Source organism: Theropithecus gelada, chromosome 10, assembly GCF_003255815.1.
Source record: "Theropithecus gelada isolate Dixy chromosome 10, Tgel_1.0, whole genome shotgun sequence".
Classification (NCBI taxonomy): domain Eukaryota; kingdom Metazoa; phylum Chordata; class Mammalia; order Primates; family Cercopithecidae; genus Theropithecus; species Theropithecus gelada.
The window spans coordinates 25,298,305-25,322,939 of NC_037678.1; the positions used below are offsets into that span (position 1 = coordinate 25,298,305).

Here is a 24,635-nt window from a genome sequence, read left to right on the forward strand (position 1 = left end):
ATTGTTCACTTTGGATTAATTTGCTTTAGATAATTTTTTTTTTTTGAGATGGAGTTTTGCTCTTGTTGCCCAGGCTGGAGTGCAATGGCACAATCTTGGCTCACCGCAACCTCTGCCTCCTGGGTTCAAGCAATTCTCCTGCCTCAGCCTCCCAAGTAGCTGGGATTACAGGCATGCGCCATCATGCCTGGTATTTTAAGTAGAGACGGGGTTTCTCCATGTTGGTCAGGCTGGTCTCAAACTCCCGACCTCAGGTGGTCTGCCCGCCTCAGCCTCCCCAAGTGCTGGGATTACAGGTGTGAGCCACTGCGCCCAGCCAAGAAATTTTCCTAGAGCTGAGTCAAGACTAATAATTGCAAGATAATATTTTCAAATAAGCACACGGCAAAAATGGGCTGAAAATTAATTAAAATATTAATTCATGATAGCCTGCCCTTTCTCTTTTTATAAAAATGGGCTCATCCTACATACTACATGTTTTACAACTTTTTTTTTTTTCACTTAACGATACACATTGAACATCTTTTTTTTTTTTTTTTTTTTTTTTTTTTTTTGAGACAGAGTCTCACTCTGTTGCCCAGGCTGGAGTGCAGTGGTGCAATCTCGGCTCACTGCAAGCTCCACTTCCCAGGTTCAAGCGATTCTTCTGCCTAAGTCGCCTAAGTAGTTGGGTACCACTGCGCCCAGCTAATTTTTGTATTTTTAGAGATGGGGTTTCACCATATTGGCCAGGCTGGTCTGGAACTCCTAACCTCATGATCCGCCCGCCTCGGTCTCCCAAAAGTGCTGGGATTACAGGCGTGAGCCACCGCACCCATCTGAACACCTTTTTATGTGGGTTCCCATAGATGTATCCCACACTCTTTTACATCTCTGTTGCATACCCGTGTAGGGACACATGTTCACCCATCGATGCGCAGCTGGAGAGTTGCCTGGGTTTGATTTTTTCATACGATGCCACGACAAATACCCAAGTGCCTATGACTTTGCTTATTCACGCCAGGATATCTGAGGGCTAGGTTGAAGAAGCAGGACTGCTGGACCATGGAAGTAGATCATAGAAGTAGATCATACCCCCAGGTAGATCATGGAAGTAGATCATAATGATACAGTTAGGGCGTTGCCAATTAGTATTCTAGAAGGATAAGTGCACAGGAGTTGAGGAATATTGGTGAGAAGATAGCTCAGGGTGGCCAGGTGTGGTGGCTTACACCTGTAATCCCAGCACTTTGGGAGGCCAAGGAGGGCGGATCACATGAGGCCAGGAGTTCGAGACCAGCCTGGCCAACATGGTGAAACCCCAGATCTCTACTAAAAATACAAAAATTAGCTGGATGTGGTGGCAAGTACTGGTAATCCAGCTACTCGGGAGGCTGAGGCAGAAGAATCACTTGAACCTGGGAGGCGGAGGTTGCAGTGAGCCAAGATCACACCACTGCACTCCAGCCTAGGTGACAGAGCGACTCTGTCTCAAAAACAGAAGATAGCTCAGGGTGGCTGGGTGCAGTGGCTCACACCTGTAATCCCAGCACTTTGGGAGGCTGAGGCAGGCAGATCACTGGAGGTCAGGAGTTCAAGACCAATCTGGCCAACATGATGAAACTCCGTCTCTACTAAAGCCACCCCATTTTTCTGTTGACCAAACTCTTTGCTCCTCCCCACCCACCACAGAGTTACGAGGAGCGGGAGCTGCTGCGCCTCATCTACTACGGGGGCATCCAGCCTGAGATCCGCAAGGCTGTGTGGCCCTTCCTCCTGGGCCACTACCAGTTCGGGATGACGGAAACGGAAAGGAAAGAGGTCGGTTACCCACCATGGGCACTGGGGTCTTTCATAACAAAAGGAGCCAGATACTGTGGGGCTGGGGAGCTCTGGTTTCATGCTGGACGAAGGAAGGGGAGGGAGATACGGGAAAGATGGGAACCTGAAGGCAGCGCTGTCCAATAGAAACACAACACAAGCCACATATGCAATTTTTAGGCTTTTAAATTTTGGACTAAGTGTAGATTCACACGTAGTTGTAAGAAATTAATGCAGAGAAATATCATGCGTCTTTTACCCAATTTTTTTTCTGATGGTAACATCTTGCAAAACTGTAAGGTAGTAAAATATCGGAACCAGAGTATTGACATGGTATAATATACTCAGTCAGACTTTCCCAGTTTTACTTGTACTCATTTGTGTCTGTGTGTGTGTGTGTGTGTGTGTGTGTGTGTTTCCCTACAGTTTTCTCACATGTGTAGATCTGTGTCCATCACCACAGCCCACATGCAGAACATTTTTGATGCTATAAGGAACTCCACGTTGTCTTTTTATAGCCAGACTCACCTCCCCCATACCCACACCCTGGCCCCAATCCCTGGCAACCACTAATAATGTATTCTTCATTTCTATAATTTTATCATTTCAAGAATGTTATATAAATGGAATGATACAGTGTGTAACGTTTTGGGATTGACTTTTTTTCACTCAGCATAAAACCTCATCCAAGTTGTTGAGAGTATCGAGAGTGAATTCCTTTTGATGGCTGAGTAGTATTCCATGATAGGCTGTAGCACCTGTTGCCAGACAGCTGAGTTGTTTCTAGTTTTTTGGCTGTTACAGATCCAGCTGTAATGAACATTCGTGTACAGTTTTTATATGAGCATAAATTGTCATTTCTCTGGGATAAATGAGTAAGAATGTAATTGCTGGGTCATATAGTAGTTGCGTGTTCAGTTTCGTGTTTATATGAAACTGACAAACTTTCACTGTAGCACATGCCTTTAGTCCCAGCAAGAGGTTCGCTTGAGCTCAGGAGTTCTAGTGCAGCCTGGGCAACATGGGGAGACCCTGTCTCTAAGGGGAGAAAATAAACTTTCACACCTCTGCAGTGGCTATACTGTTTTCTGTGTCCACCAGCAAAATAGGAATGATCCACACTTGCATCTTGACCAGAGTTTTGTCTTGTCACTATTTTTTATTTCAGCCACCTGACACGGATAATTGATAGTTCATTGTTTTAATTTGCACTTCCCAAACGGCTAGTGAAGTTGAAGATGTTTTCATGTGTTTATTTGCCATTGTGTATCTTCTCTGGTGAAATGTCTGCTAATGTCTTTTGCCCATCTTCTAATTGGATTGTTTGGGGTTTTTTTCCTGTGGAGTTGGAGAGTCCTTTATATACTCTGATAACAGTCCTTTGTTCAGATAGGTGATTGGCAAATATTTCCTCCCAGTCTGTAACTTTTCATCTTGTAAGCAGGGTCTTCTGCAAAACAAATCTTTAAATTTTTGATGAAACTCAGTTTATCAATTTTTCCTTTTGTGAATTGTGCTTTTGGTGTCAAGTCTAAGAAAATTTTGCCTAGCCCTAGGTCCTGAAGATCTTCTCTTATGATTTATCCTAAAAATTTTCTATTTTACATTTGACATAAAATCTTTTGAGTTTTTTTTTAAAAATACATATATATATACACAGTGTGTCTTTTAGGTCAAAGTTCATTTTTCGCTTTTGGGTTTTCAGTTGCTCCAGCATCATTTGTTGAAAAGATGTCCTTCCTCCATTGAATTGCTCTTGCACTGTTCAAAAACAGTTGGGGCTGGCTGTGGTGGCTCACGCCTGTAACCCCAGCACTTTGGGAGGCTGAGGCGGGTGGATCCCCTGAGGTCAGGAATTCAAGACCAGCCTGACCAACATAGCGAAACCCCGTCTACTAAAAATACAAAAAAAAAAAAAAAAAAAAATCAGCTGGGCAGGGTGGCAGGCGCCTGTAGTCCCAGCTACTCAGGAGGCTGAGGCAGGAGAATTGCTTGAACCTGGGAGGTGGAGGTTGCAGTGAGCCGAAGTCACGCCACTGCACTCCAGCATGGGTAATAGAGCAAGACTCCGTCTCAAAAAAAACAAAACGACAAAAAAACAGTTGGGAACATACTTGTAGGTCTGTTTCTGGGTTATCCCTTCTGTTCTGGTGATCTGTGAATCTTTCCTTCTGCCAGTACCACTCTGTCTTGATTATTATAACACATGTGTAATTTTAAATGTTTTCATATTCTGTTTTTTGGTTTTTTTTTTTTTTTTTGAGGTAGAGTCTCTGTCTGTCGGAGTCTTGCTCTGTCGCCCAGGCTGGAGTGCAGTGGCGCAATCTTGGTTCACTGCAACCTCCGCCTCCCGGGTTCAAGTGATTGTCCTGCCTCAGCCTACCAAGTAGCTGGGATTACAGGTGCCCACCACCACGCCCAGCTAATTTTTGTATTTTTAGTAGAGACGGGGTTTCACCATGTTGGCCAGGCTGGCCCCGAACTGCTGACCTCGTTATCTGCCTGCCTCGGCCTCCCAAAATGCTGGAATTACAGGCATGAGCCACCGCGCCTGGCCTTAAATGGATTTTTGACTTAAGATATTTTCAACTTATGATGCATTTACTGGGACATAACTCCATCATAAGTCGAGAAGCATCTGTAATTATAAGTTCACAAGAAGCTGCAAAAATAGTAACAGAGGTCCCAGATACCCATCACCCAGCTTTCCCCAGTGGTAACAGTTTATGTAACTAAAGTATACTGTCAAAAGCAGAGCGTTAACGCTGACACAATACAAGTAGCTAGACTGCAGGCCTTACTAGAATTTCACCAGGTTTTGCATCTGCTTGTGTATTTTTTTTTTTTTTTTTGAGACGGAGTCTCGCTCTGTTGCCCAGGTTGGAGTGCAGTGGTGCAATCTCAGCTCACTGCAACCTCCGTCTCCTGGGTTCAAGCGATTCTCCTGCCTCAGCCTCCCAAGTAGCTGGTACTACAGGCGCCTGCCACCACGCCCGGCTAGTTTTTTTTTTTTTTTGTATTTTTAGTAGAGGTGGGGTTTCCCTAGATTGGCCAGGCTGGTCTTGAACTCCTGACCTTGTGATCCACCCACCTTGGACTCCCAAAGTGCTGGGATTACAGGCGTGAGCCAACCGCACCCAGCCTAAAATCTGGTGGTATTTTACACTCTATATTCTTGTATCACTTGTACTATTATTTACTTAAATTTGTCTTTAAATTGACTCACTTAAGATTTATACAACTTACTTTAAAAGATATTTTATATCCCTGCCATAAACAGGAAGCCAGTATAACTGGCCGTGAATAGAAGGAAACTATAAAAATAGAGTAAGACTAAATGGTGCAATTCTGTTCTAAGTAGATGTTATAGCCTGCCTAAGGCTTGCCCTCTCTTTGTTAAAAAGGGAGATTATGTTTGGGAGGCCAAGGCAAGAGGATTGCTTGAGGCCAGGAGTTCAAGACCAGCCTGATCACAATAGCGTGACCCCTATCTCTACAAAAAATTTAAAAACTAGCTGGGCGTGGTAGCATGTGCTTATAGTCCTAGCTACTCAGGAGGCTGAGATGGGAGGATTGCTTGAGCCCAAGAGTTGGAGGCTGCAGTGAGCTATGATTGCACCACTGCACTTCAGCCTGGGTGACAAAGTAAGACCCTATCTTAAAAAAATAAATAAATAAAGGATGGAGGGGAGATTATAAAGTATCGAGAAGTGTGGGAAGCACAGGAGCCCCAGACTGGCCCTTTCTCCCTGGAGTAATCAGAAAAGTTGAAGGAGAGTTGAAAGCAGAAAGTTTCTGTAGTTCTGTATTATAAGGACCCATGCCAGTGAAATGTCTGTTCATCTCAGTACTGGTGTGAGGCCCCTCCACACTTCACCCATGCCTGATGGCTTCCTAGGCAGTCAGTAACTGACAACTCTGATGTGCAGAGCCCCATGCTCAGAGCTGGGGACGCAGAAGCGCATTAGGTGAGGTCCATCCCAGTTTTGTGGGGGTTGTGGTGGTCCCTGGTGGGATTGAGGCAGCCCCAAGGACTGCAGCAGCACATGGGAAGCACCTAAGCCGGGCAGGTGGGAAGGCGGTCAGAGGAGACTCCTGGAGGAGCTGGTTGTTCCTATATTATCGGAAGGAATTACTTTTCAGGCCAAGAGGGTGAAGAAGGGAAGAGAAGACAGCACAGGCAGAGGTCTGGAGGGGAGACCAGCGTGACGTGGTGTGTGTCCACGTGGGTTTAGAGAGGGGCAGGAAGGGCATGGTGGGCGTGAGTTGCTGAGACATCCAGGACTAGGATGGTGGAAGCAGCAGTGAGAGAGGAGGCTGGAGAGGAAACAAAGATCACGACTGCTAAGTGGTGCATGGATCGGAGGGGCCCGGCTGCAACAGAGACCTGGGTGGAGGCTGCTAGGGCCATGCATCTAGGTGAAAGTGGTGTAACCCTGGCCTAGGATGGCAGTGGGAATTGGGAGGTGCGTAGGGCTTGGAGGAGTCTCAGGGAGGTGGGCAGGAGGGAGCGGCTTAGGCGAGGCCCTTGGGCAGGATGGCCCCTGAGTCCGCCTCCCGAAGTCCTGAGTAACCATAGGAGAGGGTTGAGCTCCCCACCCTCTCTTTTCCCCTCCTGCCTCTCCTTACCAAGATCAGCCTGTCTGTCCCCATGGTGCCCAGAGGTCTGGCAGACGCAGAGCCTGTTACCTGGGCTGTGTCACTCAGGGACAGTGGAAGCTCCCCACGTCTTGGTTGAATCCCACAAGGAAAAAGCTGGAAATCTGTGGCCGTTCTGTAAGGCCATTGCTGTAAGGAAAAGAAGAGGGTTGGTTTTATTCATATTGTATCCTCAGCACCTGTAGCCCATGTGAGGCACGTGGAAGCCCCTCAGGTCATGTGTTGAGTGGATGGGTGGAGGAAGGTCAGCATCTTGCTCATCTTGTATTCCATATGGCTAGTGGTGCCCGGCATGTAATAGGTCCTTATCAAATTAAATGAATGAGTGAATGAATGAGGAAAGAGAGAGGGAAGGTAGTAAAAAAGAATGAAACAGTCTTCTCACTTTTGGCCAGGCGCGGTGGCTCACACCTGTAATCCCAGCACTTTGGGAGGCTGAGGGGGCGAATCACAAGGTCAAGAGGTCAAGACCATCCTGGCCAACATGGTGAAACCCCGTCTCTACTAAAAAAAAAAATACAAAAGTTAGCTGGGCGTGGTGGCACATGCCTGTAGTCCCAGCTACGTGGGAGGCTGAGGCAGGAAAATCCCTTGAATCTGGGAGGCTGCAGTGAGTCGAGATCGCGCCACTGCGCTCCAGCCCGGTGACAGAGCAATACTCTTTCTCAAAAAACAAAGAAAGAAAAAAGGCAACAGTCTTCTCACTTTTATATCCCCAGGGCCTGTGTACTGTCTAGCACATAGTAGGGACTCAGTAGTTGAAATGTATATATGTGTGCATGAATGAATAAAGGAAGGAGGGAAATAAAGAAAGAAGTAGCCTTGCTCCCTCTGTGTCTTCAGAGCCTAACCAGTGCTAGGAGTAGCATAGTAGGTGCTCAGTTAATATGTGCTGCATGTTAACTGCGTGAATGTTGGATGGGTCAGAGCCACTCTCTTCCAGGTTGCTCTGGCCCTCCCCATGGGCCCCTTTGTTGACACTTCGGGTGACATTGCATCTGCCCTGGCAGGTGGACGAGCAGATTCATGCCTGCTACGCACAGACCATGGCCGAGTGGCTGGGCTGCGAGGCGATCGTGCGGCAGAGGGAGCGGGAATCCCATGCGGCCGCCCTGGCCAAATGCTCATCTGGGGCCAGCCTGGACAGCCACCTGCACCGGATGTTGCACAGGGACTCAACCATCAGCAACGAGGTGATGGACGGCTGGCCTCAGGGAGCGTGGGGGCTGGGGAAGGTCAGGGTCTGCTTCACTGGGCTGTTCTAAGAGTGGTGAAGACTGGGTATCTGGGGCCTGGTGACAGTCTCACCCCTGGCTTTTTCTTTAAGAGTGTGGGGTGACTTTGGAATCAAACCTGAGTTCAAACTCTAGTCCCACCATTTAGTAGTTCTGGGGTTCCCTACCAGTACCTTTTCTTCTGGGCCTCAGTTTTCTGTATCTGTAAAATGGGAATAATCAGGTGTAGAGGAGGTTTGTGTAGAGTCCAAACAAGATGATGTATATAAAGTGCCTGGTACACTGCCTGACTTTCATTGATTCAACAAATGCTTATTGAGTATCTACTATGTACAGGTACTATCAGGAATATCCTGGGATATCAGGAATGTTCCAGTGACCCAGACAGACTGGTCTGTCCTCCCAGAACCTCCAGTTTAATAGCCCAAAGTAGGAGCTCAGAAAAAAAGTTAATTCCTGGCTAGGGGTGGTGGCTCACTCCTGTAATCCTAGTACTTTGGGAGGCCAAGGCAGGTGGATCACCTGAGGTCAGGAGTTCGAGACCAGCCTTGGTCAACATGGTGAAACCCCATCTCTGCTAAAAATACAAAAAAATTAGCCAGCCGTCTGTAATCCCAGCTACTTGGGAGGCCAAGGCAGGAGAATCACTTAAACCCGGGAGGCGGAGGTTGCAGTGAGCCGAGATTGCGTCACTGCACTCCAGCCTGGGCAACAAGAGTGAAACTCCCTCTCAAAAAAAAAAGTTAATTCTCTTCACCAGTGATTGTATCAGTCATCAGTTGCCATAATAACTGTATGTAACAAACAACCACCAAAAATCAGTGACTTCCAACAGTCAGCATTTATTTTTGCTCACAACTCTGTGGGTCAGCTGGGAAGGTCTGTTCTTCACTGGGCTGGGTGAGGCTTATTCCGGCACTGGCTGTCCGTAGCTGGTCAACTAAAACATTTGTTTATCTTGGTTGGGCTCTCTTATTTGTCTGGGGTGACTCAGCTGTGCTCCACGTGCCCCACTGCCCAGCAAATGAACCTGGACATGCTCTCACGGTGAAGGCAGATGCCGCAGAGAGAAAGCAGAAATGCACAAGGGTGTTCTAAGCCTCTGCTGAATCAAGTGTGTTAACATCCCATTGACAAAAGCAAGCAACACGGCCACGTCTAGTGTTAGCGTAGGCAAGGACTATGAGTTTATAGGGCAGAAGCATGTATACAGGGATCAGGTTAAAAAAAAAAAGTGGAACCATTAATAGAACCAGTTACTCTGTGCGTTGAGCTGAAATATTAGCAAGAAGTCTCAGTTACAGAGCAGTTAAAGGCGGGGTGCTGTAGTTGCAGAGGTGAGAGGTGGGAACCTAGAGGTCAAAGGGGTCTCTGAAGAGGCTCCAGGAAGCAGGGAGTGGTCCCCTCCTTTCATTTCACAGCTAGGAAACTGATGCTCTGAGGGAGGACTTGTGCAAGTTAGGAATAGAGATGAGACAAGACTTCCTGGGCTCCCAACCCAGCAGTCCTTCCTACTCTGGGCAAAGGTGCAGCCTCACCCTCCCTCCCTCCCGCTCTTTCTTCTCTCAGTCCTCCCAGAGCTGCAGTTCGGGCCACCAGAACATCCGCCTGCACAGCGACTCCAGCAGCAGCACACAGGTGACCTTGTGGAGGCCCCGCCCCCTCCCACCCACGCCTCTCCCTTCCGCCTGGGGTCATGGGGATTGGGTGTCCGTCATCTGTAGATCACTTTTTGCTTTATTTGTTTTAGCTTTTTATATTAGCATTAAACATTGGTTTTTGTTTTTTGTTTTTTGTTTTAGTAATGCAAGAAATATATGGATCTATCACCCCTGCAAAAAACTAAAACATTGCAGAGAAAGTCAAAGTCTGCTTTGATCATCCTTAATCTCTGCCTGCCCTCCTTTGAAATAACACCGCTATCATCAGTTTGCTGTGTTCCTTTCAAAACCTTCTGCATGCTTGTACATACATAGAAATATGTAGATAATCTATAGCAATGTTTGATAGTTTTAAAAAAAGTGTACTTAAGTGCCATCATATATGTTGTTCAACAACTTCCCATTTCAATCAGTGAAAAGAGATGACTCAATCTCACTCCGTTTTTAAAGAAAAATGCTGGCTTGGCACGGTAGTTCACACTTGCAATCCCAGCACTTTGGGAGGCCAGAATAGGCAGATAGCTTAAGCCCAGGAGCTCAAGACCAGTCTGGGCAACATGGCAAACCCTGTCTTTGCAAAAAATACAAAAAATACAAAAAAAAAATTAGTTGGGCATGGTGGTGCATGCCTGTAGTCCCAGCTACTCTGGAGGCTAAGCTGGGAGAATCACCAGGGCCTAGGAGGTTGAGGCTGCAGTGAGCCATGATCACGCCACTGCACCCCAGCCTGCGCAACAGAGTGAGATCCTGTCTCACACACATGCACACTCAAAGCCAAGTGCTAAAACATGCATAGTGTGTTGTCACCTTTTATGTAAGAAGAGGCAATATTAATGTCTGTATATATTTGCCTCCATTTTGGAGAACAGTGTAAGGAGAAACCAGAAACGAATCAGAATGGTTACCAAGAAAGGAGGGGGCAGAGACAGAAGCTACATTTCCTTGAATATGCCTTGTTTCTTAATTCTGATTTTGGAGTAAAAAAAAACCCTCTGGCCGGGCGCGGTGGCTCAAGCCTGTAATCCCAGCACTTTGGGAGGCCGAGACGGGCGGATCACGAGGTCAGGAGATCGAGACCATCCTGGCTGACACGGTGAAACCCCGTCTCTACTAAAAAATACGAAAACTTAGCCGGGCGAGGTGGCGGGCGCCTGTAGTCCCAGCTACTCGGGAGGCTGAGGCAGGAGAATGGCGTAAACCCGGGAGGTGGAGCTTGCAGTGAGCTGAGATCCGGCCACTGCACTCCAGCCTGGGTGACAGAGCAAGACTCCGTCTCAAAAAAAAAAAAAAAAAAAAAAAAAAAAAAAAAAAAAAACCCTCTGGTTCTGGCTCTGAAGCTAGGTAAATATTTTACATAATTTAAATCAATTGAATCAAAAAGAGGTTTTTGAAAACACAGAAACACATGAAGCTAACCATAGATCAAGTTGGTGACATAAACACGCAGGGAAGAAATATTTCAAGTGACTTTGGAACATGATCTTTAACTGCGTACCCTTGATATGACCTAAGGACACAAAGAATCACAAAAAAATCTCTAAAATGTATTCTGGAGATTTTTTTCATAGTATTTCATGTATTATCTAACTTTAAAAATTGATTCATAGTAGTCAACCGCATGGTGTAAAAGTAATAGGGGTTTTTTTTGTTTCTTTTTTTGTTTTTGTTTTGTTTTGTTTTGTTTTGCCTTTCCGTGTGTTAACTAATTTTTTGAATGAGAAAAATTATGTGTACATGAGGCTGGGCGTGGTGGCTCACACCTGTAATCCCAGCACTTTGGGAGGCTGAGGCAGGTGAATAACCTGAGATCAGCAGTTCGAGACCAGCCTGGCCAACATAGTGAAACCCTGACTCTACTAAAAATACAAAAACTAGCTGGGCATGGTGGCACTTGCCTGTAATCCCGGCTACTTGGGAGGCTGAGCAGGAGAATCACTTGAACCCAGGAGGCAGAGGTTGCAGTGAGCCAAGATCATGCCACTTCACTCCATCCAGCCTGGGCAACAGAGCGAGACTCCCATCTTAAATAAATACATATATACATAAAAATAAAATTATGTACACATGGTAAAAGTCTATATGACGAAAAGCTATTGTCTCACCTTATTTTGATTCCCCAGTATCCCCTTCTCAGAGTCAACTGCAGGCGGGGCACGGTGGCTCACACCTGTAATGCCAACACTTTGGGAGGCCAAGGTGGGCGGATCATCTGAGGTGAGGAGTTCGAGCCCAGCCTGGCCAACATGGTGAAAGCCCGTCTCTACTAAAAATACAAAAATCAGTCAGGTGTGGTGGTGGGGGCCTGTAATCCCAGCTACTTGGGAGGCTGAGGCAGGAGAATCACTTGAACCGGGGAGGCGAAGGTTGCAGTGAGTCGCGATTGTGCCACTGCGCTCTAGCCTGGGCGACAAGAGAGAAACTCCATCTCAAAAAACAAAACCAAACAGACTCAACTGCATTACTTTCTTGTTTCTTTCTGGGTTATTCTATGCATAGAATATGTTTTTATTGTTGTTTGAGACAGGGCCTCACTCCCATCACCCAGGCTGGAGTGCAGTGGCATGATCACAGCTCACTGAAGCCTGGACTCACCGGGCTCGGGTGATTCTCCCACCTCAGCCCCCCAAGTAGCTGAGACCACAGGTGTGCACCACCATACCAGGCTAATTTTTTGTATTTTTTGCAGAGACCGGGTTTCACCATGTTGCCCAGGCTGGTGTCGAACTCCTGGGTTCAAGCAGTCTGCCTGCCTCGGCCTCCCAAAGTGCTGGGATTGCAGGCGTGAGCCACCACGCCCAGCCTAGACCACTTTCTTATTCGTCACAAATAGGAGCATACATTACACTTTACTTTGCCTCACTCTTTTCACTGACTGTATGGTATTCCAGTGCATGCTTGATCCATATTTAAGCCGATCACCTGTAGTTGGATATTTAGGCTGCTGCTGTAAGTAGTGCTGCAGTGGACATGCTGGTCCATCTGTTTTTGTGCACCTTGTCCTCAGGTGTTTGAGTCTGTGGATGAGGTGGAGCAGGTGGAGGCTGAAGGCAGATTGGAGGAGAAACAGCCCAAGATCCCCAATGGGAACCTAGTGAATGGCACTTGTTCCCCAGACTCGGGTCATCCTTCCTCCCATAACTTCTCCTCGGGCCTCTCAGAGCACTCGGAGCCCAGTCTGAGCACAGAAGACAGTGTCTTGGATGCCCATCGGAACACTCCACCGGTGCTGCGACCTCGGGATGGCAGCGTGGATGACAGGCAGAGCAGCGAGGCCACCACATCCCAGGATGAGGCTCCCCGGGAGGAGCTGGCCGTGCAGGACAGCCTGGAGAGCGACCTCCTGGCCAACGAGAGCATGGACGAGTTCATGTCCATCACGGGCAGCCTGGACGTGGCCCTGCCTGAAAAGGACGATGTCGTGATGGAGGGCTGGAGGAGCAGCGAGGCAGAGAAACGTGGCCAGGCAGACAGCGAGGACAACCTCTCGGAGGAGCCTGAGATGGAAAGTCTCTTCCCTGCCCTGGCTTCTCTGGCTGTGACTACTTCTGCCAACGAGGTGTCCCCTGTGTCTTCAAGCGGCGTCACCTACTCTGTAAGTCACCAGGACCCTCCGTTCCATTTCCTTTTTTCCAGCTACAGGAGGGTGAGATGTTCTACAAGCCCGTTATCCAGAATGACCCCAGAGTCAGACCTCTGGTTCGTTGCATTTTTTCCATCGTGGAGGATTCACTGTAGAAACCCATTTGGGAGAGAGGATAATACAGTATTTTAAAACGGGAGCTGGGCACGGTGGCTCACGCCTGTAATCCCAGCATTTTGGGAGGCTGAGATGGGCGGATCACGAGGTCAGGAGATTGAGACCATCCTGACTAACACAGTGAAACCCCATCTCCACTAAAAATACAAAAAATTAGCTGGGCGTGGTCGTGGGCACCTGTAGTCCCAGCTACTCGGGAGGCTGAGGCAGGAGAATGGGGTGAACCCGGGAAGCAGAGCTTGCAGTGAGCCGAGATCATGCGACTGCACTCCAGCCTGGGCGACAGAGTGAGTCTCTGTCTCCCAAAAAAAAAAAGACAAAAAGAAAAGGCCGGGCACGGTGGCTCAAGCCTGTAATCCCAGCACTTTGAGAGGCCGAGACGGGCAGATCACGAAGGCAGGAGATCGAGACCATCCTGGCTAACACGGTGAAACCCCGTCTCTACTAAAAAAATACAAAACTAGCTGGGTGTGGTGGCGGGCGCCTGTAGTCCCAGCTATTCGGGAGGCTGAGGCAGGAGATCTCAGTGAGCTGAGATCCAGCCACTGCACTCCAGCCTGGGTGATAGAGTGAGACTCTGTCTCAAAAAAAATAAAGAAAGAAAGAAAGAAAAAAAAAGGCAGGCTTTGTCGTCAACAGCCCTGGGTTCAAATCCCAGCTTCAGCAAGTCATTTTATTCTTCTGAGCCTGAGTTTTTCTGTGTGTGTCTTACTTCTCTTCCCAAGTTGTTTTCAGAATGAATGAGTTAAAGTCCTGTGTGCCTGGCACATAGTAAGCAGTCAGTCAACAGCAGCCTTGGTCATGAGCATCGTGATTTAGAGTTAGGTCCAATACCTTGTAAATATTCAAGTTTGGTTTCTTACTAGAAAGCCCAAGCCAAAGGCCATCAACTGAAAGGGAGGATCATATTTATGATTATTTTTTAAAGAACTTGTTATTTCTTTCAAAGATAGGCAAGCCCATAAAGAGTAAAACACAGAAAAGACTGGATATAAAACCCGGAAGGTACCTGCCCCATCTCACCCTATTTAACCCTCCACAGAGGCAATCATTTTACTTATTCTGCCCAAATTATTTGTTGTTTGCCCCCAGGTCTCTAACACACTGGCATTGCTGCTTCTTGATCTCTTTTTCTTTCAGTTTCAGACATTTTCTAGTGACTTCCCACTATGAAAGAGGATGGTTCAGTTCCCATTTCCTCCCAACTTCCAGCTCTCACCACACGTGACACCATCTCATCCCTGTCCTTCTAATATAGTTATGTAATGATTTAGTTAAATGTGTACAGTGTTGGCCAGGTGCAGTGGCTCACGCCTATAATCCTAGCACTTTGGGAGGCCGAGGCAGGCGGATCACGAGGTCAGGAGATCGAGACCATCCTGGCTAACACGGTGAAACCCTGTCTCTACTAAAAATACAAAAAATTAACTGGGGATGGTGGTGGGCGCCTGTAGTCCCAGCTACTCGGGAGGCTGAAGCAGGAGAATGGCATGACCCCGGGAGGCAGAGCTTGCAGTGAGCCGAGATCAGGCCACTGCACTCCAGCCTGGGCGGCAGAGTGAGACTCTGTCTCAGGAAAAAAAAAAAAAAAAAAAGTGTACAGTGTTATAATATTTTATGCATCTACTGTAAATGTCAGTGCTTGCATTATTTTAACAGAGTAATATGTAAGCCGTGTAGTAAACTGTCCTAATTTTTGTCTTTCCTGTAAAAAATTTGTTTTTCCTAGATGTTTTCATTTTCCTGTTTTCTTTTTCTTAGTTTGCTGCATATTTAGTCAGTTCACCCCCAGAAGTCTTTGCTACTTTCCTAAATCTATTTTCAGACATTCAAACATATCAGATTTTTCATTTATTCTGTGTGTCCAAGGACTTCTCCCCAAAAGCATACTGATGCCCTCCACTCCACTGCATCTGATGTGTTGTTATCATTCACGATCTTCCTCCGTCCTGATCTTGAGCTTTCTTTTGTGTCACTCATGTTTTCTCTTCCTTAGTCTACTCTCTTACTTAGATGAAGCACATACCTCAGTGACTTCCACATTTTTCGCTTTTTTTTTTTTTTTTTTTTTTTTTAGATTGAGACAGAATCTCGCTCTGTCTCCCAGGCTGGAGTGCAGTGGCGTGATCTCGGCTCACTGCAACCTACGCCCACCGAGTTCACGCCATTCTCTTGCCTCAGCCTCCCAAGTAGCTGGGACTACAGGCACCCGCCACTACACCCGGCTAATTTTTTTGTATTTTTAGTAAAGATGGGGGTTTCATCCTTTTTAGTAAAGGATGGTCTCGATCTCCTGACCTCGTGATCTGCCTGTCTCGGCCTCCCAAAGTGCTGGGATTACAGGCATGAGCCACTGCGCTTGGCTTGCTTCTCTTTTTTATCATTTCTTTGTCCCTCTGTGCTGAATTCTGGATCGTTTCTTCAGATCTCCTTTCTTTTTTTTTTTTTTTTTTTTTTTGAGAAGGAGTCTCGGTCTGTCGCCCAGGCTGGGATGCAGTGGCCGGATCTCAGCTCACTGCAAGCTCCGCGTCCCGGGTTCCCGCCATTCTCCTGCCTCAGCCTCCCAAGTAGCTGGGACTACAGGCGCCCGCCACCTCGCCCGGCTAGTTTTTTGTATTTTTTAGTTGAGATGGGGTTTCACCTTGTTAGCCAGGATGGTCTCGATCTCCTGACCTCGTGATCCGCCCGTCTCGGCCTCCCAAAGTGCTGGGATTACAGGCTTGAGCCACCGCGCCCGGCCCAGATCTCCTTTCAATTGAGTAATTCTCTCTTCCAGAATATTTTATTTTCTGTCATCTGTCTCTAGTGTTTAATATTTTTTTTAACATTTTATTTGGCCTTTCTTCAAATATGCTATAAAATGACCTACTTGATTATTTCATATAGTCTCTTGCTCTGTTTTTTTTTTTTTAGACAGTCTGCTTCTGTCCCGTCGGTTGGAGGGCAGTGGCGCAATCATGGCTCACTGCAGCCTTCACCTCCTGGACTCAAGCGATCCTTCCTCCCACCTCAGCCCCACAAGTAGCTGTAACTACAGCGATGTACCATACCAGCACGCCTGGCTAATTTTTTTATTTTTATTTTTTTTCTGAGACAGAGTCTCGCTCTGTCGCCCAGGCTGGAGTGCAGTGGCGCGGTCTCGGCTCACTGCAAGCTCCGCCTGCCGGGTTCACGCCATTCTCCTGCCTCAGCCTCCCGAGCAGCTGGGACTACAGGTGCCCGCCACCACGCCTGGCTAGTTTTTTGTACTTTTAGTAGAGACGGGGTTTCACCGCGTTAGCTACATGGTCTCGATCTGACCTCGTGATCCGCCCATCTCGGCCTACCGAAGTGCTGGGATTACAGGCGTGAGCCGCGGCACTCGACCATTTTTTGTATTTTTTATAGAGACGGGGTTTTGCCATGTTGCTCAGGCTGGTCTTGAACTGGCCTCAAGTGATCTACCCGCTGTGACCTCCCAGAGTGTTGGGATGACAGGCGTGAACCAGTGCACACCAGCTTTTGTTCTTACTGTTAACCTTTTCTTTTATTATTTATTTATTTATATATTTATTTATTTATTTTTGAGACAGAGTTTCTCTCTTGTTGCCCAAGCTGGAGTGCAATGGCATGATCTCGGCTCACCGCAACCTCCGCCTCCCGGGTTCAAGCGATTCTCCTGCCTCAGCCTCCCGAGTAGCTGGGATTACAAGCACACACCCATGCCCGGCTAATTTTGTGTTTTTAGTAGAGATGGGTTTTCACCATGTTGGTCAGGCTGGTCTCGAACTCTCAACCTCAAGTGATCTGCCCACCTCAGCCTCCCGAAGTGCTGGGATTACAGGCGTGAGCCTTGGCGCCCTGCCTTATTTCTTTAAATACAGTAAACATACTTATTTTATGATCTGTTTCTGATACCTCTAACAACTGAGGCCCTGATGGCTCTGATTCTGTTGTCTTGTATTTGTGCTGACCGTCACTCTGGGCACCTTCTTTGTCCGAGTGTTTTGTGATTTTTTGAACACGGGCTCATATTTCTTGGGATATTATCTGCTGCACTATTTAAGACCCAGGTGGAAGGTAGATTCCTCAAGAGAGGGGTATTCTTTTGCTTCTTTCTAGTACTAGGGAAATAACAAATTTGAGATGACAACTACGTTCTCTGATCTTTCAGACCACCCAGGTAATGGGAGTTTGGGTTATAAACCGCATGAGTTACAAACCTGATTTGTGGCTCTTAATTATCCAGGGAGATAACATTTACATTTAATTTAATAACTATGTTCAAGGTACAAGCAGTCAGGTATTGTTGCTGTTTCACTCAGACCCAAAGTGTCAACATTCATAAGGTGAACTACTGTGGATGAAAAATATTGCTGTCACCGTGGACAGGCAATTGTTTTGAGATCCCAAAATATTAGTGGGTTTTTCTAGTTTTTCCTTTCTGAGAGTGTGACTCTTTGGGGTCCTACCTTCCTGTAGGAAGGTCTCTTATTAGATCTTCAACGTGGGTGGAGGAGCATAAAACAATTAAATCTAAGCTTTAATTTTCCCACTTGACTAGCTTTCCTTAAGGCAGAGGCCAGCTTTAGTGTTTTCTCACATTTCTGGGTTAGTTTTTGGTCCTTAAATGTTTCTTACTCTCTTGCCATATCATTGAGCCATTTTGAAATTAAGATAATTGTTCAAGCAGCCAGGCTGGTTTGTTACCAGAATTTGACCTCTGTTCAGTTCTTCATTCTCCTTGTCCAGTTTTCAGCAGGGAGAGGTTCACTTCCAGCTATAGTTGTAACTCTCTGAGGGAGAATGTCCATCCTGCAAATTAAAGACACCCTCCCAAAAAACAAAAACAAAATCAAACACCTGGCTGGTCCAGGTAGGAGATGTATTTTCAGTGACAACAGGAGAGGTTTAGGAGGAGGAGATAGGATTACTGCCTCCCAGTGGGGACTCAGATGTAATTTTTCATCTCTTCCCCCTACCCCCCACCCCGGTGGCCTATAGCCAGAGCTGCTGGACCTGTACACGGTGAACCTGCACCGCATCGAGAAGGATGTGCAGAGGTGTGACCGCAACTACTGGTACTTCACTCCCGCCAACTTGGAGAAGCTGCGTAACATCATGTGCAGGTGGCTGGGGGCAGCGAGGGGATCTAGGGGATGGGGAGGGGGATGGGTGAAATGGGAGACATAGGGGGCCCACCTAGAAGTTATTTCAGCTTCTGAAGCTGGCATCGTACTCACCTGGAATCTTACTTAGCCCACAGTGACAATTTAACAACAATAATATAGAACATTTATTAAGCACTTACTGTATACCAGCCACTGTCCTGAGGCCTATACTATCATCGCTCACTTATTTCCTCAACCCTACGAGGTATTAACCCCTTTTATAGGTGACGATGTGGAGGCTCCACGAAGAGCCTCGTTGCTGAGTGGGCACTGGGCAGTGGCTAAGCGGGAACTCATAGCCACACCTCTCTGGCTGTAGAATCTGTTCTTCTTCTGTTTTTCTTGAAGCCAAGATCTAAGACTGTTTATTACTGTTCACTAAAAAGATATTATTCCTATAATCCCAGCGCTTTGGGAAGCTGACGTGGGAGGATCACTTGAGACCACTTGAGTTCCTCACAGACTTCAAAAAAGTAGAGACTGGCCTGGCAACATAGTGAGACCCTGTCACTACAAAATAACTTTTTTTAACTTAACATTTAGCTAGACATAGTGGTATGCATTTGTAGTCCTAGATACTTGGGAGGTAGAGGCAGGAGGGTAGCTTGAGCCCAGAGGTTAGAGGGTTGCAGTGAGCTATGATTGCATCATTGTACTCCAGCCTGGGTGACAGAGTGAGACCCCATCTCTTAAAAAGTAATAAAAATAATAAAAGATTACTATTGGTATTTCTTAAAATATGAAAGTAACACATGCTTGTTAAAAATCTAAATCACTGACAACTCTAATCCCAGCACTTTGGGAGGCCAAGGTGGGAGGATCGCTTGAGGCCAAGAGTTTGAGACCACTCTGGGCAACATAACAAGAGCCCATCTCTAAGAGTTTTAATAAATTTGCCAGGCATGATGGTGTGCTCCTATAGTCATAGCTACTTTGGGAAGCTGAGGCAGCAGGATGGCTTGAACCTGGGAGGTTAAGGCAGCAATGAACTGTGATCACACCACTGCACTCCAGCCTGGGCAACAGAATGACACCCTGTCTCGAAACAAAACAAAAACCTAAATCAAAGAAATTAGAAGGTCGTAAGATAGAAAGAGAAACTTCTCCCTTCATCTCTGCCCCTCAGTGCCACTCACCCAGAATTAATGACTACTAACAATTTAGTAATATCTAATTGATTATATATTGTATAACATAATATGAATGTACTTTTTTTGTGGAGATGGAATCTCGCTCTGTGGCCCAGGATGGAGTGCGGTGGTGAGATCTCAGCTCACTGCAACCTCCGCCTCCTGGGTTCAGGCTATTCTCCTACCTCACCCTCCCGAGTAGCTGGGACTATAGGCGCAGGCTGCCAGACCCAGCTAATTTTTTGCATTGGAATAGAGATGGGGTTTCACTCCAGCCTGGGCGACAGAGCGAGACTCTGTCCCAAAAAAAGAGAAAAGAAAATAGTGGGTTGAGTATACAGTAAGTGTTCAGTAAATATAAGCTGTTACTAGTAAGGGACAGATTGGAATTCCTGTCAAAGGGAGCTGTAGGGCGAAGATACAGAAACATAAATTTGTGATCTTTTTGTGCAAAGTGAATACGTCAACTCAGGTCTTGAACTCCTGAGCTGAGGCAGTCCACCTGCCTTGGCCTTTCAAGTGCTAGGATTACAGGCATGAGCCATTGCACCCAGCCTGAATGTACATTTTTTAAAATGTTTTAAACTATGATATAATCTGATAAGTGTTACATTAAAATGAAAAAAATGCTGGGAAGAAGTAAAAATGAACTGACTTCTCCCTGGTTAAGGCATAGGGAGAAATCATGGAAGACTTCACAGAGGTGGTGACCTTTTGAGATGGATTTTGACAAAGTTAAGAAAACTAAAGAAACCATAGGCCGGACATGGCAGCTCACACGTGTAATCCCAGCACTTTGGGAGGTCGAGGCGGGCGGATCACCTGAGGTCAGGAGTTCAAGACCAGCCTGGCCAACATGACGAAACCCTGTCTCTACTAAAAATACAAAAATTAGCCAGGCGTGGCGGCACGTGCCTGTAATCCCAGCTACTTGGGAGGCTGAGGCAGGGGAATCGCTTGAACCAGGGAAGTGGAGGTTGCAGTGAGCTGAGATTGTGCCATTGCACTCCAGTGTGGGCAATAAGAGTGAAACTCTGTCTTAAAAAAAAAAAGGAAAACTAAAGAAACCATTTCACATAGAGGCTAAGAGCATATATCCTTGAGTAAGGCCTCATAGGTTCAAGTACTGCCTTTGCCACTTATTGAGGTGTATGATTTGGGGCATGTCATTTATCTGTCTATGCTTCAGTCCCCTCATCTGTGAAATGGGATAATGGTCCATGTTTCACATGACTATTTTGAAAATAGTGGGTTGAGGGGCCAGGAGCAGTGGCTCACGCCTGTAATCCCAGCACTTTGGGAGGCCGAGACGGGCAGATCACGAGGTCAGGAGATTGAGACCATCCTGGCTAACACAGTGAAACCCCATCTCTACTAAAAACATACACACACAAAAATTAGCCGGGTGTGGTGGCGGGCGCCTATAGTCCCAGCTACTCCGGAGGCTGAGGCAGAACAATGGCGTGAACCCAGGAGGTGGAGCTTGCAGCAAGTGGAGATCGCGCCACTGCACTCCAGGCTGGGCGACAGAGCGAGACTCCGTCCCAAAGAAAAAAAGAAAAGAAAATAATGGATTGAGTATACAGTAAGTGCTCAGTAAATACAAGCTGTTACTAGTAAGGGACAGATTGGAATTCCTGACAAAGGGAGCTGTAGGGCGAAGATACAGAAACATACATTTGTGATCTTTTTGTGCAAAGTGAATACATCAATGTAGCTGGAGAGGAGGACCATGTGGAAGCGATGTTTGAGGCTGTGAAGATGAATTGGGAGGAGGCCATTACTCCTTGTACCCCCAGTAAAGGAGTTTGGATAACATCCCATCAGACAGCAGGGTGCTTGTGCAAGTTTTGAGCCTGAAGAGGCCTCCTGAGTTGGCCTTTAGGGAGGTCATCCTGGTAGCTGCACATAGGATGTTTAAAGAGAGACACTGGGAACAGGGATGCAGGCAGGAGGCTGAGGGAGAGGTCCAGGTGAGGGATTGGGGACCGAAGCGGGAGGAGCGGAAGTTGGAGTGGGTTGGAGAGGCAGGCCGTGGCTGCCATAATTGGCCCCTTGTGTCTCTTTTAGCTACATCTGGCAGCACATTGAGATTGGCTATGTCCAGGGCATGTGTGATCTTCTGGCTCCACTGCTGGTCATTCTGGATGATGGTGAGTGTGTCTTTACTGCCCCAGGGCTGGGGGCGCATTTCCTTTCCACTGCATGGCAGAGGGGTTGATCTCACTTTGTGACGCTACGGAATGTGGCTCCAGCCAGGTGCTCCGAAGGCCTGTCTGGTGAACACATCAATATCCTAGTGAAATAAAAAGTCCTTATATTCCATGGTGCCCAATACTCAACACCCAGATAGGCCTTCGCCAGCCACTCATTGTGTGAATATGAATGAGAACAAACAAACAAATAAAAACGAACAACAAACCCAGACAGTTTCACCAGTGAGTTCTATGAAACATTTAAAGAAGAATTAATGCCAATTCTTTCAAGCTCTTCAAAAACATAGAAAAGGAAGGAATGCTTCTTAACTCATTCAATAAAGCCAGACCTCGTCTGAGGACTGGGTGTCTCATTGGCACCCAGATACCAGTAACAGACAAAGACATAACAAGAAAACTACAGACCAATATCCTTTATGAATACAAATGCAGAAATCCTCAACAAAATACCAATAAACTTAATTCACCAAGATATAAAAGATGATACACCATGACCAACTTGGGCTTATCTCCAGAATGCAAGGGTGGTTTGACATGCAAAAATCAATCAATTTAATTCACCACATTACTAAAATAAAGGGAAAAACCCACACAATCATATCAATTGACACAGAAAAACACAAGAAAATCCAACATCCTTTCATAATAAAAAACATTCAACAAACTAGGAATAGAAGGGAACTAAACACGATAGAGGGCATCTGTGAAAACCTCACAAATATCATCATACTCAGTGGTGAAAATCTGAACACTTCCTCCCTAAAAGCAGGAACAGGACAGGTATGTCTACTTTTGCTACCATAGGTTCTAGCCAGGGCAATTAAGAAAGACAAAGAAATAAAAATAATTCAGATTGGAAAGAAAGTAAAACTATCTTTGTTCACAGATGTGATTTTGCATATAGAAGATCTTAAGGAATAAAAAAAATTAGAACTGATAAACAAGGTTATCAAGTTTGCAGGATACAAGATCGATAAACAAAGTGTCTTGTATTTCTATACACTTGAAATGAACAATCCCAAAATGAAATTAGGAAAACAATTTTATTTGCAATAGCATCTAGAAGAATACAATACTGACTGGGTGCAGTGGCTCATGCCTGTAATCCCAGCACTTTGGGAGGCCGAGGTGGGCAGATCACCTGAGGTCAGGAGTTTGAGACCATCCTGGCCAACATGGTGAAACCCAGTCTCTACTAAAAATACAAAAAAAAAAAAAAAAAAAATAGCCAGGCATGGTGGTGCATGCCTCTAATTCCAGTTTCTTGGGAGGCTGAGGCAAGAGAATCGCTTGAACCTGGGAGGCAGAGGTTGCATTGGGCTGAGATTGCACCATTGCACTCCAGCCTGGGTGATAGAGTGAGACTCCATCTAAAAAATAAATAAATAAAAAATAAATAGTCCAGGCATGTTGGCTCACGCCTGTAATCCCAACACTTTGGGAGCCTGAAGTGGCTGGATCATCTGAGGTCAGGAGTTTGAGACCAGCCTGGCCAACATGGTGAAACCCCGTCTCTACTAAAAATACAAAAATTAGCCAGGCATGGTGGCAGGCGCCTGTAATCCCAGCTACTTGGGAGGCTTGGGCAGGAGAATCGCTTGAATTCAGGAGGCAGAGGTTGCAGTGAGCTGAGATTGCGCCATTATTCTCCAGCCTGGGTGACAAGAGCGAAACTCCATCTCAAATAAATAAATACATAAATAAAATACAATACTTATGAATAAACTTAACAGAAATGCAAGATTTGTACATTGAAAACTACAAGGCATTGTTGAAGTAAATTTTAAAAAACAAAATAAATGGAAAGATATCTCATGTTCATGGATTGGAAGACTTAGTGTTGTTAAGGTAACAATGCTCTCCAATGATCTGTAAAGTCAGTGCAGTTTCTGTCAAAAATCCCAGCTGCCTTTGTTTTTTTGTTTTTTTGTTTTTTTTCTAAAAATTGACAAGCTGACCCTAAAATTGGAAATTTAAGGGATTTAGAATAGCCAAAACAATTTTTAAAAGGAGATGTTGCAGGACTCACAGTACCTGATTTCAAAATCTACTACAAAGGTCTTAAAATAGTGGTATTTCTATAAGGATCAACATGTAGATCAATGGAATAGAATTGAGAGTCCAGAAGTAAGCCCTTACATTGATAGTCGATTGATTTTGACAGAGGTACTAAGAAAATTCAACTCAGTGAGGAAAAACAGTCTTCTCAACATATGGTGCAAGAACTACTGGACATGCATATGCAAAAAATTGAAGTTGAACCCTTACCTCACACCACATACAACAAACTAACTCAAAATGGATCATAGACCTAAATGCAAGAACTAAAAGTGTAAAACTTAAAAACAGGAGTAGGCCGGGCGCGGTGGCTCAAGCCTGTAATCCCAGCACTTTGGGAGGCCGAGATGGGCGGATCACGAGATCGAGACCATCCTGGCTAACCCCGTGAAACCCCGTCTCTACTAAAAAATACAAAAAACTAGCCGGGCGAGGTGGCGGTGCCTGTAGTCCCAGCTACTCGGGAGGCTGAGGCAGGAGAATGGCGGAAACCCAGGAGGCGGAGCTTGCAGTGAGCTGAGATCCGGCCACTGCACTCCAGCCTGGGCGACAGAGCGAGACTCTGTCTCACAAAAAAAAAAGAAAACAAAAAAAAAAAAAACAGGAGTAAATGGCCGGGCACGGTGGCTCAAGCCTGTAATCCCAGCACTTTGGGAGGCCGAGACGGGCGGATCACGAGGTCAGGAGATCGAGACCATCCTGGCTAACACAGTGAAACCCCGTCTCTACTAAAAAATACAAAAAAACTAGCCGGGCGACGTGGCGGGCGCCTGTAGTCCCAGCTACTCGGGAGGCTGAGGCAGGAGAATGGCGTAGATCCGGGAGGCGGAGCTTGCAGTGAGCCGAGATCCGGTCACTGCACTCCAGCCTGGGCGGCGGAGCGAAACTCCACCTCAAAAAAAAAAAAAAAAAAAAAACAGGAGTAAATCTTTGTCACCTTAGGCTAGGGAATTTTTTTTAGATATGACA

General features: G+C 46.3%; 1 protein-coding gene and 1 non-coding gene across 5 annotated transcripts in view; one reads left to right on the forward strand and one right to left on the reverse strand.

The window, feature by feature from the left end:
• The window catches only part of SGSM1 (small G protein signaling modulator 1), a 119,571-nt gene that overhangs the window by 76,616 nt on the left and 18,320 nt on the right, over positions 1 to 24,635 (forward strand). For 2 of the 4 annotated variants that reach the window (XM_025399483.1, XM_025399484.1), the window contains 6 exons: positions 1,672 to 1,800; positions 7,470 to 7,652; positions 9,264 to 9,332; positions 12,360 to 12,947; positions 18,096 to 18,220; positions 21,463 to 21,545. In XM_025399483.1, coding sequence (XP_025255268.1) covers positions 1,672 to 1,800; positions 7,470 to 7,652; positions 9,264 to 9,332; positions 12,360 to 12,947; positions 18,096 to 18,220; positions 21,463 to 21,545 — 1,177 coding nt within the window. The remainder of the gene's footprint in view (positions 1 to 1,671; positions 1,801 to 7,469; positions 7,653 to 9,263; positions 9,333 to 12,359; positions 12,948 to 18,095; positions 18,221 to 21,462; positions 21,546 to 24,635) is intronic. The other 2 variants (XM_025399485.1, XM_025399486.1) reach the window with 1 other exon arrangement.
• LOC112633877 lies at positions 17,409 to 17,479 on the reverse strand. The gene has a single exon (XR_003121638.1). It is a non-coding gene; the product is annotated as a small nucleolar RNA SNORD56 (small nucleolar RNA).